General features: G+C 39.4%; 2 protein-coding genes across 2 annotated transcripts; one reads left to right on the top strand and one right to left on the bottom strand.

The window, feature by feature from the left end:
* Positions 1-183: 183 nt before the first annotated feature.
* On the top strand, positions 184-6,842 carry azi2 (5-azacytidine induced 2). Its single transcript, XM_057339744.1, has 8 exons — positions 184-351; positions 1,068-1,290; positions 1,385-1,501; positions 1,591-1,690; positions 1,793-1,890; positions 2,077-2,138; positions 2,754-2,884; positions 4,410-6,842. Exons 2-8 carry the CDS (start codon positions 1,075-1,077, stop codon positions 4,733-4,735), a joined length of 1,050 nt encoding a protein of 349 aa, XP_057195727.1. The 5' UTR covers positions 184-351; positions 1,068-1,074; the 3' UTR covers positions 4,736-6,842.
* A 125-nt stretch (positions 6,843-6,967) lies between these two features.
* Positions 6,968-13,494, bottom strand: cmc1 (C-x(9)-C motif containing 1). The gene is made up of 4 exons (XM_057339745.1): positions 13,356-13,494; positions 11,559-11,651; positions 7,837-7,927; positions 6,968-7,359 (listed from the first exon to the last, which is right to left on the bottom strand). Exons 1-4 carry the CDS (start codon positions 13,372-13,374, stop codon positions 7,239-7,241), a joined length of 324 nt encoding a protein of 107 aa, XP_057195728.1. The 5' UTR covers positions 13,375-13,494; the 3' UTR covers positions 6,968-7,238.
* Between the last annotated feature and the right edge of the window lie 2,347 nt (positions 13,495-15,841).

The raw sequence follows: 15,841 nt of genomic DNA, 5'->3' as shown, positions 1-15,841 counted from the left end.
GGCGCTGCGCAGGCCGATCTGCGCGTGACATCAAAGTGTCGCGAGAGCGTTTCGAACGCTGTGTTTTGTAATAAACCATATTTTGTCATTTGAAAACAATGTGGTGTCAAAATGTTGTTTATGTATTTTGTTTTCAGCATTTACAAAAAATAAAGTCAAACGCGCCGTTTCCGTCGGAAGCACTGACGTCACACAGATTTACTTCCTGGACAGTGTTTGTGTTGCTACTTGATTTTCTTCAGCCTGTCGCGTTTGCGTTTATCGTCAAATCTCAATCAAACGTCGTGATTTTACTCTCTATCATGGTCTATGTTTGTATTCCTCTCTGCTGTCCGAACTGACTGCCGTCCGGTAAGTGTGTCACCTTAATAGTGTGCTGTATCAGGCTAAATAGACAACACAACATTGAGTCACACATTTGACAACGTCCAACATTTAACAGTTAATTAATAGAAACATGAAAACACGAGCGTGTGTGAGATATGAGAGTGTTTCTTTGTTTATTGTGCTGCTGATAAATGACGTTTACGAATCCAGTAATATGACAACAATATACAGTAATGTATCATTCATTTACCTCAGATAACAGAAATGATTGTGATACTGCAGGAGTTTACGTCACGTTTTATTTGACATTGTCTTTTTGCTCTTTACTCGCATCAAACACTTTCTGTTTCGCTTTTAAAAACATTCAAGTCATTCAGTGCAAAGAAAATGTCCCACATCTTCTGCCTCTGAAAATAAATAATAAAAGTCCTTTCAGACGCTTCATGAATAATAATACGGCGGTTTGTTTACTAAAGAGATTATTATTATTATTGTAAGGAACAACTGAAAGACAGAACAGAGCAGGATCACCTACAACAAAAAGATTCCATTTTATTTATTAGTATGAGATTGTGAGTGAAAACTCAAGACGCAGGACAACACAATCATTCTTTTAGTGATTCCTTCACTTACTTTACACGATACACGTTCTAATATTTACATAGCAGTTTATTCATTGCTAAAGCTGTAAATATGAGTCAGTTGTGACTGAGTCTGTCAGAACGGTTGTGTTGTTGTAGGTCTGGTATGGAGTCCGCAGCGGTGGATGATGATATCTGTATTCTGAAGCACGAGACGGCGTACGGGCCGACGGAGAGCCCCGTGTCTGTGTGTGCCGGTGATGAATCTGTGGCGTCTCACTTTGCTCTGGTCACGGCCTATGAGGACATCAAGAAGAGACTGAGAGACACGGAGAAAGAGAATGCACTGCTCAGGAGAAAAGTCAAACACCTGGAAGATAAAGTCTGTTCAGCATCACCTGACCGAGCTCAACTTGTTTGAAACGTTTCAGACATTTCAGAAATGTTGAATGTGTTTGTTGTCTTTCCACCCGCAGCACTTCCGCCCTGAAGCCCCTCCGGCAGAAGGTCCGCAGTACATGAACAAAGCCTTCAGTGCGTACCGCGGTATCTATATCGAGAAGGAGGACTTACAGGTGGAGCTGAACAAACTGGTACTTCGAAGCAATTCCGTTGTCATGAAACACTTGATTAATAATACAGTACGTGCACATCGTGACAGCGTTGTTGTGATGTGTTCCAGAGGAAAGAGAAAAGCGAGATGGAGAGATGTTTGACGGAGCAGTTACAGGCCAGAGAGCTTGAACTACTGCAACTGCGCTCAGAAGTAGAGACCAATCAAGGTACAGACGACACAAAACGCAACACAACAACGAACACCCTGCGTTCCATCAGACTCCACGCATCCGATGATTTTGTGTTGTTTGTTTGTTGTGTTCTCTCAGTTATGAAGAGTCTGAATAATACAGCAGATTACTGGCGGGTGGAGAGAGACGACAGTCAACTCATTCACTCACTACACAACCTCTGCAGCTCAACACAGGTGTGTGGGACTCGCTCACAGATTCGCAACATGCATTGAGATCACATGATTCAGAAGTGAAGCACACCTCAAAATATGTCAAAATCAATGTGTACGGCAGATGTGATCTTGAGAAGAATTCCTTTAACATTTGCAATATGAACTAAATGAAACACAAAGTCATGTTTACTGTTCTTCTCTTCATAGGGTGTGTCTGAAGACTGTAGTGTTCTTCACCATGACCAGAGCCGTGACGATGCAGACTCCAGGTATTCCTGTGATTTGTGTTGAGCTGATGGTGATGCAGAAAGTGCAGAAAACAGACACTAGATGGAGAGATTGGAACAGATACGAGAGCCATGGCTTTACACGCACGCTCTCGTGTTCACAAACAGTGAATTAATACGCTTCAGTTTTTACTCGGAATTTTATATGGTGTGGTTTTGCGTGAAAAGTCGAACATCCTCACAAGAATTCATTTGATTGTAGACAAAAATATGAATACATGTGCATGATTGATATACAGTAGTTTTGACATCGCATTGTTTGCATGTGAAGGTTTATAGTGATTCATGAGCAACTGGCAGTTCTATTTTTGGTTTAGAGGAATAGATTATGTTAGTTTTTAAAAACTATTTTCTTCATCAGTAGTCATTCATGAATGTAACCCTGATTTGAACATTTGTGAAGTAGAGCGGCAGGAAAACTGAAGATATCACTCCAGTTGGCCTTTAATCATCATGTATTTGTTTAATCAATCCAGTGTTTGTTTACTTTTAACAACAATAACACAAAGTCACCTAACAGCAATGACAAGAAAAAGCATATATATATTTTTGAACTGATCCTAAAATACATGTAAAACGTTTGATTTGTTGTGTTAGGACTCTGGCCATTGTGCAGTCTTATCATGATGTGCTCAGTGAAGCGTCACGCTTACACACAGTCGTACGCTCACAGTCAGACCTCATGAAGAAGTTAAGAGAGAGACACATGCTGACGGGACTCAGACGAGGTGACTCTCACAACATGACATCATTCTCTGCCTGAAACTTTACTGATAAAACACTGTATTCAACCAGATATAACATTACACTTATAGAAGAAAACAAAACTGAGGAGCTGCAGGTCATATAGATGTATAACGTATAGAAGAACATGAAGCCGTATAGATATATAACGTATAGGAGAACATGAAGCCGTATAGATATATAACATATAGGAGAACATGAAGCCGTGTCGATATATAACATATAGGAGAACATGAAGCTGTATAGATATATAATGTATAGAAGAACATGAAGCCGTATAGATATATAACATATAGGAGAACATGAAGCCGTGTCGATATATAACATATAGGAGAACATGAAGCCGTATAGATATATAATGTATAGAAGAACATGAAGCCGTATAGATATATAATGTATAGGAGAACATGAAGCCGTGTAGATATATAACATAGGAGAACACAAAGTCGTGTAGATATATAATGTATAGGAGAACATGAAGCCGTGTAGATATATAACATAGGAGAACACAAAGTCGTGTAGATATATAATGTATAGGAGAACATGAAGCCGTATAGATATATAACATATAGGAGAACACAAAGTCGTATAGATATATAATGTATAGGAGAACATGAAGCCGTATAGATATATAACATATAGGAGAACACAAAGTCGTATAGATATATAATGTATAGGAGAACATGAAGCCGTGTAGATATATAACATATAGGAGAACATGAAGCTGTATAGATATATAACGTATAGAAGAACATGAAGCCGTATAGATATATAATGTATAGGAGAACATGAAGCCGTATAGATATATAATGTGTAGGAGAACACGAAGCCATATAGATATATAACGTATAGAAGAACATGAAGCCGTATAGATATAAAACGTATAGAAGATGTAAACTAAGAGTGAGGTAGGTGAGCTAGAAATTATGAGATTTTGTATATAAGCTGAAAGAATGCAAATATATTTTCTGTTTGTGTGTGTGTGTTAATATTCTCTGTGAATCTGTGAGTGTCTGAGACGGCCAAATGAGAACAAGAGTTTTTTTACCTCATATATTCCTCTGAGACATCCGCCACATAATCAGTTTTCAAATGAACCTCTCATCCTTTCTTTAGACAAAAATAAATCTAGTGTGCTGTACTACATACATAAAATCCCCTGACACATTAAAGGATGCCAGGAAGTATGTGTGTGTGTCTCCTGTCTGAACGCTATAGGCTCTATATTATAAACAATGCTGTTTTCTGTCATTACTGTATCTCTTCTTTTTCTAAGGTTGCGTTGTATGTTTCTTTTGCACAGACGACAGCAACACCAATGTGGCACACAAAGCAAAGTGTGGATTATAAAGGCAGTCTGTTCCAGATCAGAGAGTGTAGTTCTTATTCTAAATGTGTTATTCCACCTCATATTAATCAAACACAGATAACATGGAGCTCGTATGTTCTAGATCAGCTCCTGCATGTCAGTATCATGACGCTCGCATGTGTTGTGAATTGTTTGGGCAGATTCGGCCGTTCCCGTGCAGTGTCTGGATGATGTGGAGAAGATTACAGAGGCAGCGAGAGGATCCCCGTCTCGACCTCCCAGCGCACCTCCTCTGCCCTCGGGATCAGGGACTCAAGTTGTGGAGGGAGCGCAGGAGAACTGCTTGAAGGACCCTTGGCCGGTACCTCGTCCCGCTCCTCTGGGCAGCCCCGGCGTCCGTCTGGCCCGGCCTCAGCGAATGGGCTCGCTGGACGACAGCTCATGGTCATTTCCCAGTCCGCCGAGACCGAACGACGCGTTATTCTGGGACAAGAGCTCCGCCGCTGACTGGAGCCAACCGTACTGATCCACACGGTCCCCGCTGACGCCACACCACACACCTTAACCTGCCTTAACACGTCCCCTCGCCGGATGATCATATACCTCGAGCGATCAAGACCGGGACTCACGTCCGGGGACGAAGGTTTCACTTGAGTTAAAGACCAGAGAGGTGGACGTCTGTGTGTGTATGAATGTGTGTTTTCCTGCATTACATCCACTCCCATAGCTTTGTGTAAAGAACGCGTGTGTGTGTGCGTGCGTGTGTGCGTGACATCACTATAGCCACGTCTCTCTGTGATCCTATAAGCTTCTGTTTCATCTTCTCTAAACTCACAGGAGTGTTCCTGTGAATGATGTTTCCATCGGGTGGATGACGAATCTACCCGTCTAAATTATTTAATAAGTGAATTGTGATGGATTGTGTCTTGTATTATGAACGTCTAAAGAGAAGTTTAGTAGTCTTGTTTCATTCTGAAAGAAATGATTAGAAAGGTTCTGATAGCTGTTCAAACCCACCAAACCAAGTCATTGTTTTAGCCTTTAGATTTAGTTCACCAGTCGTCAGTATATATTGGCAGCAGGTGTTTATAAGAGATTGTCTTTTTTTACTTTTAAGCAGAATTCCCATGATACCTGAAGTGTCAGGAACTTTTAAATTGTGATTTTGTTCCAGGCCTGAAAAAGTCATCCATCCTACAAACGTATAGAAATGTGTTTCTGTGATAATAAATGACGCTCAGCCTGAATATATTTCATTGTTCTTTGTCTTTATAAATCAGTTGCTTTGTTGATGTTTGGGAACACTGTTTAAAGTCTAAATGAAATGCATTTAACACATGGTATTTCTGTATTGAAGCATTTTCAGATTTTATTCATCGGTCACTGTTAGAACGGTGAACATGTCTCTCTGTATTGGGATCTGGGTCTGTTTAAAGATTAAAAAAACATTGAAGTTCATTGAAAATATATATAGGTTCAATATTGATTGACTTGTTTTAAATGGTTCAATATCAAAGATGATTTAGAAATATATAGTTGAATTAATCCAATTAAATGGATGAAAATCAAATATTAAGGCAAATGTTTGCAGATATAATATTTGGAATCACAACTCCAATATAACATATTTGAAGAGTTTGGTTCCAGAGATAAATTTCAAAATCATGTTTTTTATAATGTCATGTTTTTATTTTGTTAGTTAGCTGTATTTTTTGTTATTACTGTTTAAATCAAAACGACCCAACTGCAGTTTGATTGATATTAATTGGAATGCACCATAAAGAGTTATCTCATTTTGGAACCAAACTCTTCAATTCTAAATCTGTACAGAGGCTTATATTTGTACACATTCAAATATATATATATATATTTCTAAAATATATTTCATGGCTTGTTCTAATGGGATTGTTGCACCACATCTGGTGTGGACAAATTTTTAAATTATAATGGGTTCTAATGCGTTCTATTGTCTCTTGTCGCATCGCGCCGCATCCGGTGTAGACACGGCGTTAAAGATCACAGACTTTAGTTTAGTTGATTAAAAATCAAAACTGATTTTGTGCATCATTTACTGAATGTGAATCACAATGCAATGTACAAGAGATCCTATAAGACTCAGACCTGAAACTTTCTAAATAATCAATAAAGGAATTCATGTCAACACTATTTATTATCAAATGAAAGAATAAGTTATTATATGATGACTAGTGTGACAGCAACGCTCACGCACTGTCAGTGTGATTTTCTTTTCTTTTCTTTTCTTTGTTAAACACATCACCACATCATCTGTCCAAATCCATGTGTTCTTGACAAATATGTATTTATTTATACGTGTTCAAATGCATATATTTGTATGCGTGTTTTAATTTACATCCATAGTTTTCATCAAATTTTACTCACTACATTTTTAATCTCATGTTTCGCACAATTTAAAGCACAAGGTAAAAGTTTTTACATTTCCTCGCGTCTGTTTCTGCTGATGAAACCCAAGAAATTGACATTAGAAATGAATTCTGTGACAAACCACAGCGCCGATAAAAAAACCATATACATATATATATTGTAGAACTTTAAAGTCATTTATAGACACTTGATGTAAATAAACATTGTTTAATTCTATCCACCCGGCTTCTGTACACGCCAGGATCATTTACACATTTGACTTCAAAGTGCAAAAATGTGTTCATTTATTTACGAATAGAACTGATTCAATTATTTGAGGAAAATGATGAGAATGAATAAATGTACAAGTCACACATCCAAACATTGTGAGTTTAATGATTTCTGTATTTCTCGTCCGCTTCTTTTCTAACGGATCCAAACACATCAAATGACTTTGTCTTTTAAACAACAACAAAGAAGCCCACATTATTTTACATGATATGAAAGTAATTCTCCAGGGTCAGAGAGCGATGCACACACATCTATCTGATGTGATTCTCGATGAATTTTTATTAGGTTTAGACGCTAGGAGTTAATCATGAATATAAACAGAAGAGATGAATCCGAGTCCAGACTGAACACATCGTCTACATGCTCGTGGGTAACTTCTGTTTCTGGCTCTTGGTTGGCATTCCTGTGCGTTCATATTCCAGTTTCTCCTGAATATATTCCTGCTTACACTGCTGGAAGAATTCAGGATCCTGATAGCTGTAACACATGAATAAATATTTATGTGGACATCACAGAAAAACTGAAATATCTACATGAACGTCTGTTTAGATCATGCTTTTAAAAAACTCACAATCTTCGTTTTAATGTATTTCAAAATGCCAAGCCGGATGAGCAGCATGTGAAAATGAACATCAGGGGTCTTCGAGATGTCATTTAAAGACGTTTTTCTACAGTGTTTGAGCACCTACAGTACTCTTCAAAATAAAAGCGCTTTAAAGGTTGTTCACTGCGATGCCATAGAAGAACCCTTTTTGGTTCCACAGAGAAGCAGTCAAAGGTTCTTTAGAAAAACATTTTTTTCTTTTTACCTTTTGTGAGACAGAAAGGTTCTTTGGATGTAAAAGGTTCTTCTATGGCATGATGAAGCAAGAAACCCAAACCTGTACATCAAGTGCACTGAAGTCCCTGTGAGCACAAGTGATGTTTGATGTGACGCGACAGTGAAACACTTACTGGCGTGTCAGACACTCTTTGAGAGCGGCGTTTTCCTCACGACAATTAAACACCATGAAGAAACCGGCGTCTTTACAGCAGGCAGTAAACGCTAAAGATGAGACACCAGGAGAAAAGTTTGTAAGCGACCCAAACTAAAAGAGCTCCCCGTACAAAACTATACTCGTGTTATGTTTTCTAGTTGTTAGGATACTAATATGAGTGTACTAGTAGTAAGTGTGCGCACTACAAAAGCAAAAACACTTAAACTCCTGTCAGTGTGTTTTTAAGTTTATTTCTGAGAAGTACAAGAGAAGTAGTAGAAGTTCTTATTTTTAGTTTAAAGAAGTATAGTAAGAGCAATGACACACTGACACACAAATACATCATCGCTATACATTTACGAGCATTTGATTTCTTTGATTTAGCAGTTACCCAAAGATGTGTGACATGTGATTGAAGATGGTTCTTGATGAACTTAAACAGGTGTAGTGTGGTTGTGTTAAAAGGGTGTTGCTCCTCCATGCCTAAACACAAAGCTCCGATCAAACATCATCGTAATGACTGTCACGTGACGCTCTGGTGTGTCATCAGTATGCAGAAGAGATCCAACAAAAGCAATTGCAGAAATCACAACCCTGAGACTAATGTAATACATAGAAACCTCACGCATAAACATGAAGCAGAATCACTTCATCTACTCACTCGTGTGTCCTTCACTGTCATCCGCTTACATCTCAACACAAACAGCAATAAGTAACTGATGTTAAAGATCTTTAACACAATGTGAAGATAAAACAATAATCCACGGCACACTTCATAAAATATACGCCATTGATCGTTTTATTGGTATTTTACAGCCAATTATCACCGTCTGAGAATCTATCACAATTCTGTCATCATTTATTCTCTCTCACGCGAGTCTTTCTTCAGTGGAACACAAATGAAGATATTTTGAGAAATGTGTTCATACAATGGAAGTTGAGGTTCAGTGCTGTTTGATTATCAACATTCTTCAAAATATCTTCTGGATGAGAAAGAAACTCATGCACGACATGAGGATTGTTTTGTGAAGTATCCCTTTAAAAGGGGATTTTAATTGAATTGACATGTATGTTTATGACACGTTCACAATAGTTTCAAAACAGCTTTGATGTTTCTATGTTATGAAGAGAAACCAAAGAAATGGTGCAGTTAGTGCACATCGTTTCATTGAAGCAGCAGAAGGAACGAGAGCGTGTTAAAGCAATGATAATGAAGGTTTTAATGGATTACAATCTCTTCATCTCTCTCCTGAAGCAGAAAATCTCTTCGTGTTTCTTGTTCACAGAATATAAAACACAAATTCCTCATACAGATCATGCCATTAATGTTCATCTTATGGAAGATTTGCGATAATATCATGTATTCTATCGTACAGTTTTAATAAAGAAAATGATTCCTGTTTTTATGGTTTCTTATTATTGTCCGTTTGGTCTACAACTGTTTGTTCTGTAAATATGCTTTTCAATCAGGCTAAATTGTGAAAGCACAACAGAAATACAGTTCCTTTGTCTGCTGAAATGAGAAGGGAATAATCCTGAAGGGTTTACATATGAAAGACGGAAGTTCATGCATGAAATCTACACATGAACACACGCCGGAGGTCTATTCTACATCAATCTGTGAGTCAATCTCTTTCTTCTGGATGAGCGACCTGCAGCCGGCGCTCAGAACTCAATTAAACCTCTCATGATTATCAAGAAGTCAATCTCCTCTGCTGATTTTACAATGAAACACTACAAACCAACAACGCCAACATGCTTCGTGCTGTCTACAGAGGCTGCGTGTGATGTGCACTGGCTAGGACACTGACCTCTGTTATCACACTAACTGACCCTTCAGACGTCACACAAAACCTCCTTCGTCTTAATATTGACATCATCACCTGTTCAACTCATCATGACGACACTGATCACCGCTCCTGTTCTCTGCGTGTCATTATGTGCCTTAGTAGATTTTATGGAAAGAAATGATTAAAATACACTACACTTAATATAATTATGTTCCTGTTTTTAACAACAACAAAACATTTGTTGAATAAAATCGACTCGTCTTTTGTTTGAGTCATTTTAATTGACCAAATTATCAAGTAAATCCAACTCAATTTCATTAAGTTAAACCCATTCAAATGGGTCACATTAAGTTGACTTATTTATTTCGTGTTGTGACTACATCAATCATTTTTGTAGATCTAACTACCTTGTCAGTTGATCTGTAGTTCCCAGCATGCTTTGCATCTGACTGCATTAGGAGATTCATTTTCCAGATTAACTGTCATTTGAAGTGTTTTTCAGTAAAAAGTTTTTGTTCTTTCTCGTGATTTATCTTTGAGTTTTAGGAGAGTTGTGGTATTATATTTAAGTTTGGGTTTTTGAAGTTGTGACCGTTGTTCAGAAGAACGCTGCTTGTGCCTCGGCACAATATTTACATTTTTTTTCATGTATTCATTTGGCAGATGCTTTTATCCAAAGTGACTTACAAGTAGGAGAGCATGTAAACATTTTGCCAACACGCTAAGGATATGATTCATGAAGCGAGTTATTTCACTCATCGAGCAGTAAGTGTGCCAACGCCAGTGCAGACACCACCGCTCTCTTAATTTTCACTTCACCATATATGTTGTAAAAAAAGAGTATATTTCAATATGAAAGTAAGTGATCTGTCAAGTTTGAGTTAGACACATGTTTTTGTACAGCTTCATTTTTTTTACCTTAAGATAGTTTAACAAAAACGAAATGTATTAAATAAGTCGAATTTACTTGATTGAATTATAGCAGCAAATTTGACTTAAAAAAAAAATCGTGCAAATTGTCACGAGGATTTAATGAAGTAAATTTTTTTCAGTGTGTGTGTGTGTGTGTGTTGTGCGAAGTGTGAAGTCAGTTGTTGTGGTCTTGCTGAAGCACACGAGAAGACGCTGCTCGACGACTGCAGAAGGGCAGAGGTGTGAATCAATGGGCAGACTCTTGGACGGGCGGGCGGGGGGTTTCCACGACACTGCAGGTGCGGAGACTACTGGACGACCAATCACAACGACACCAGCCGAGAGCATGATGTGTTACACACCACAAACTAAACCAACACGTGTGTCACACCTCAGTCAGAGTTCAAAAGAGAGGAAACTGTCACGACACCCGCACGCCCACGCCCACCCGCCCACGCGCACACGCACACGCACACACACACACACACACACACACACGGCACACACACGCACGCACAACACACATCACAGCATATCACTACTCCACATCACAGCACACACACACACACACACACACACACACACACACACAGCTGTTGGTGAATGATATGATGATGATTTTAAATGAATGAACAACCAGATGATGAAATATTGACGAGTGTATCTCCAGAATGTTTCTGCGGAAATCTTTTTTTTTGCTTTGAGAAACGAACATTTCCACAGAAGTTTCTCACAATGTCACAAACCAAGTAATTGTCCGGGATCATGTGATCTTAGTGGCGCTCAAGAGAGCGTGTGTTCTCAAGATCATTCTGACACACGGTGACGGCACAATCCTGTGCTTCAGACAGTGAACATCTGTCAGTGGGTTCTGGATGAGACCGGTGACGATCGGTTGCGTGTCACCTGTGATGGACTGAAGGTGATGTCACACATCTGTTAGTGAATCTGATTGCTCAGCGGCAAAGACACATGAAGACATGTGAGCGACTCGTACCGTCCACGTGCTGAACACATCTCTCTTTAGCTTTCTCTCGCATCATCTTTGGAATGAGCACATCTGTCTCCACGTGTCTCAGCTGAGGCTCATCTGTCAAGTCAAAACAAATCAAGGTCTCAAACACACTCATCATAATAAACACACGTCCCAGACGCTTCAGAAAATCTCCAATGCTTCAAAATAGGGGTGACCCCGAATAGTGGAGGATTGGATGCTTGGATAGGAGGAGCCTGATTGGACGACCAGTCTGGGGTGGTGATATGGGCAGTGGCGGAGCAGACGGACACGCACTGCGCCGCTGAAAATATCATTTGTAAGAAAAAGTAAGTGAAGTGAACCATCGTCAATTCCCCGGTTTTCTGCTTAAATCATGAAAAGTGATCTGAGCTTCACAACATTTCTGAGCGGATAAAACACAAACAGTCACGATCGCCCATTAAACATCCACAGCGATGGTGGAAATGTAAGAGAAACACAAGGCTTCTGGTGTCACGGGGTCCAATCAATGAAGGTGGGACTTCCATCACCACCCAAACAGTGTCAGTGTGCTATTCAAAAGCTAAGCTGAGCCGTGCCCGGGGTCAAGAGCAGTTGATGTGCGTGTAGCTGGAGAATCTCAAAGACCTTCATCGGCCCACACCAAGTGAACATGATGCGGTGGGCGTTCGTCCACCCAAGATCACTCCGAAAGCACAACACAGAATGACCAATGAGGTGAACGAGAACCCTAGAGTAAGCGCTACAGCATTATGGGATACATTAGCATCTCAACCATATGTAAAACATTCAACAGGCGTGGTCTCTCTCGCCACAGAAGGGCACCATGAAGGAAGTCCTCTCTCTCCAAACAAAACATCGCAGCATGCCAAAGACCACGACACTGCTGGGAAAATGTCTTGCGGACGGGTGAAACAAACCCAGAATACCAGCAGCGCTACGTGTGGCGTTAAAGGAAAACCTCACGTCAACGGTGACGTACGGCGGAGAGAGAGAGCATCATGACCGAGGAGAAAATCAATTCCCAAGTGTATAAAAGAATCCAACTGGATCATCTCAAGGTGACGGTCTGGACAATGAGCCAAATCTACTACAGCTCAGAGACATAAAAGCCACCTCATAATATCTGGTCCTTGATTCTGATTGGCTGAAGCCGTTCTAAAAGACCCCCACGCATTACATAGCCTAAATATCACTTTATTTTATGCACATTTCGCAGCGCTCAAGCCAGAAGAGATGCAATGGTGACCCCAAATGACCCCTGCGCGTGAGGTTAAAGGTGATTGAAGCACATGAAAGACCATGACTGTTTGTGTTTGTTGATATGTGTGACTGTGGTGACGATCAGATCACCTTTCATGACACATTTGAGCAGAAAACCAGGAAAATGACAACGGTTCACTGTAAAGATCTCTATCTGGCTTACCTTTGTTCAGACAACCAAAAACAAGTCTGTTGTGTTGTGTAAACAGGTGAGATGCACATAATCCTTTAGGTTGGGTCACATTTTTACTGATGGATGACAACCCATTCACGCATCTCTCTAGACTTCATATACACCATAGACACTTTATACTGAACAAAAACAAACATTTCCTACTTAGCTTTTCCTTTATGACTGAATAATTCCCATCATGACGGGTGTGTTCCAACACAACTCTATCACAGCGCACTTTATCTCCTCATCATACAGGAAAACGATCCTAATACTGTTTAATAACACCGCCGATCTGAGAGGCGTCAACACAACAACACCGTCACGTTACATGAATAAATAAAAACATGACAGCACTTTACCTTCTTTAGTCGACTCCATTTACACCGTATTAATGTTCAAACATCAAGAAATATAATCTTATAAAACTCTACACCATGTCCAATGTGACCCCGCGCGAGACGTCATGCTTTACGTGAGCCTGCCCACGTCACTTCCGCACACGACACAACCCCCACACGAGCGCGCGCTCACGGGAACTGTAGTCCTTCAGCGTCAGAAAAGAACTGTCATAATGTCCGAACGGAATGCTTTAGGTGGAAACCGAGTGTGGATTGCGGTAAATGTTTGAGTTCGAGAGAAATGCGCGCGCCACGTGTGAAGCACAGCAGCAGTGTTCTCAACGAATGTGTTCTTATGTGGCTCGTGTCTGTCACAGAAATGGGTTTCCACGATTATTGGACAGATGAAAGGTCGAACAAACACGTCAACGCTTTTGTGTTCATTTAATCATCAACACTCCCCAGTCACAATTTCCATCCAGTAAAATATTTCAGAGCTTGTCAAAACTAGAACAACACTTTTCTACTTCTTTGAATATATAACCTTAATAATGACATTTTTTCTTAATTGACATAATCGTACAGTAAGTCATGTTGAGGGCCTCTGCTTGAGAAACACTGGCCTAATGTAGATCAGACCAGTACTTTAACATATAAACCAATCCAATAAAATAGATGAGCCATTCAAACTCATCGAATTACTTTTTACAAATGAAAGTGAACTGAAACAAGCTGCCTTTGTGTGTCCAATCATTTTTGGACTCATTTTTAAGTTCAATCTTCACCTGTAAGTGGATATTCATCAATTCATCAATGAATATAAATGTGACCCTGGACCACAAAATCAATATTTAAATTGATTAAATAAGCTTTCCATTGATGTATGGTTTGTAAGGATGGGACAATATCTGTCTGAGAAACAGCTATTTAAAACTCTGAATATTGTATCCAAATATTGAGAAAATGGCCTTTGAAGTTGTCCATCAGAGACGGTGTAGCAGGACGTTGCTGAGAAGAAACAGGTTTCTTTTAACGCTCTCTATTGGCTTACAGCGGAAATGACTTTGTGGAGAGTAGATGAACCCGAAAGCTGAAATTCCAAACTTTACAGAGATCTCAAACATGAGTGGGTGATTCCCAAAGAGTGGACAGTTTGCAGACGGTCATTTTTGTTCACGATTGTGCCGCATCCACTCCCAAAAATAAAGTTTTGTTATGGTAGGAAATTTACAAAATATCTTCATGGAACACATGATCTTTACTTCATATCCTCACGATTTTGGCCATAAGAGAAAAATGGATCATTTTGACCCGTACAAATATACAAATATAGCCGTGCTGCTTAAGACTGGTTTTGTGCTCCAGGGTCACACATGTTGCCGCTCATTTCAAATAAATGAGATATACTTCAGTAGAGATGACTGAGAAGCAGTTTTCTTCAGGAATAATCTATCATCTCTAAACTGCCCAACGTTTAGAAACACAGAGTCATTGTTTTCTTGTTTTTGTATTCTTTGTTCTCACACATCGTCCACCTGCGCAGAAGCAGGTACCACAGGTCTATCACTGGAGATCTATAGACGCTTTACTCTTCAATTTCCCACACGAGTTACAGACCACATGTAGAGAGAGAGAAACATGTCCTGTGACCACAAACACAACGTCTCACCTCATCACACGGCCACAATCACGACAAAAATCTCATGACATAAGAAGCATGCATGGGAACACAATACACACCTGAGGTGTTGGACAGTGATTTTACCACCGTATTCAAAGCAGAGCTGCCATACATGATCAAAGTGATCACAGCTCAATGAAAACTGTCCTTTATTTTGTTCATGGATGCCAAACAAAGAAATGATAATGCAGTGATTTGACTCAATGACGGATAAGAGCAGATTCAGAGTAAACAAGAGTGAGTTGAGGTTTCTCACAAACATCATTGATTCTCAGTCCCATTCACCAATTTATAAATAACAAGGACCAGTGGTGAGTAGGGTTGACACGGTACCAGAAACATATCTTACCATACTATATTCCTTTTGAAATATCACGATACCAAGCAGTATTGCGATGCTGTGTCATGTTCATAATTAAAATCTAGGAAATAGACCAAAATTCCTTAATACACAGATCTAAATGAAACATGATGTATTTGGTGAACTGTATTATTCTGCGCACTACAATATTTGTAGTATTAACTGTAGCAATTGGATACGTTTTAGCAAATACTGTAGTATACTATAATATTTACCGTGGTAAGATGCAAAAACACTAGTGTCTAGTAATTTTAGCAAAGTTTACTGTAGTGACTACTAAAGGACATTTTTTTAACATTGGAACTAATTCAATCGATGTGCTAAAAATTGCATTTATAGCAATGCTCATAAAGGAAAATGTTAGGCTTACTTTCAATGTGACTAAAACAGCCAGTAGGTGGCTGCAATTTTTTTTGTGTCAGTGAATCATTCAACCAACTCCTTCAAAACAGCTGATTCATTCAA

Source organism: Triplophysa rosa, linkage group LG8 (assembly GCF_024868665.1).
Source record: "Triplophysa rosa linkage group LG8, Trosa_1v2, whole genome shotgun sequence".
Lineage (NCBI taxonomy): Eukaryota > Metazoa > Chordata > Actinopteri > Cypriniformes > Nemacheilidae > Triplophysa > Triplophysa rosa.
This window is presented reverse-complemented; position numbering and strand designations above follow the sequence as displayed.

Excerpts from the sequence above, each read along its gene's own strand:
- cmc1 (XM_057339745.1), bottom strand. Across the intron at positions 7,928-11,558 it reads ATGTGTTCAGCACGTGGACG|CGTTTACTGCCTGCTGTAAA; the intron begins GTACGAGTCGCT and ends TCTCATCTTTAG. Across the intron at positions 7,360-7,836 it reads AAAGAGTGTCTGACACGCCA|CTATCAGGATCCTGAATTCT; the intron begins GTAAGTGTTTCA and ends CATGTGTTACAG.
- azi2 (XM_057339744.1), top strand. The coding sequence starts at position 1,075 with ATGGAGTCCGCAGCGGTGGATGATGATATCTGTATTCTGAAGCACGAG. Across the intron at positions 1,291-1,384 it reads TCAAACACCTGGAAGATAAA|CACTTCCGCCCTGAAGCCCC; the intron begins GTCTGTTCAGCA and ends TTCCACCCGCAG. Across the intron at positions 1,502-1,590 it reads AGGTGGAGCTGAACAAACTG|AGGAAAGAGAAAAGCGAGAT; the intron begins GTACTTCGAAGC and ends GATGTGTTCCAG.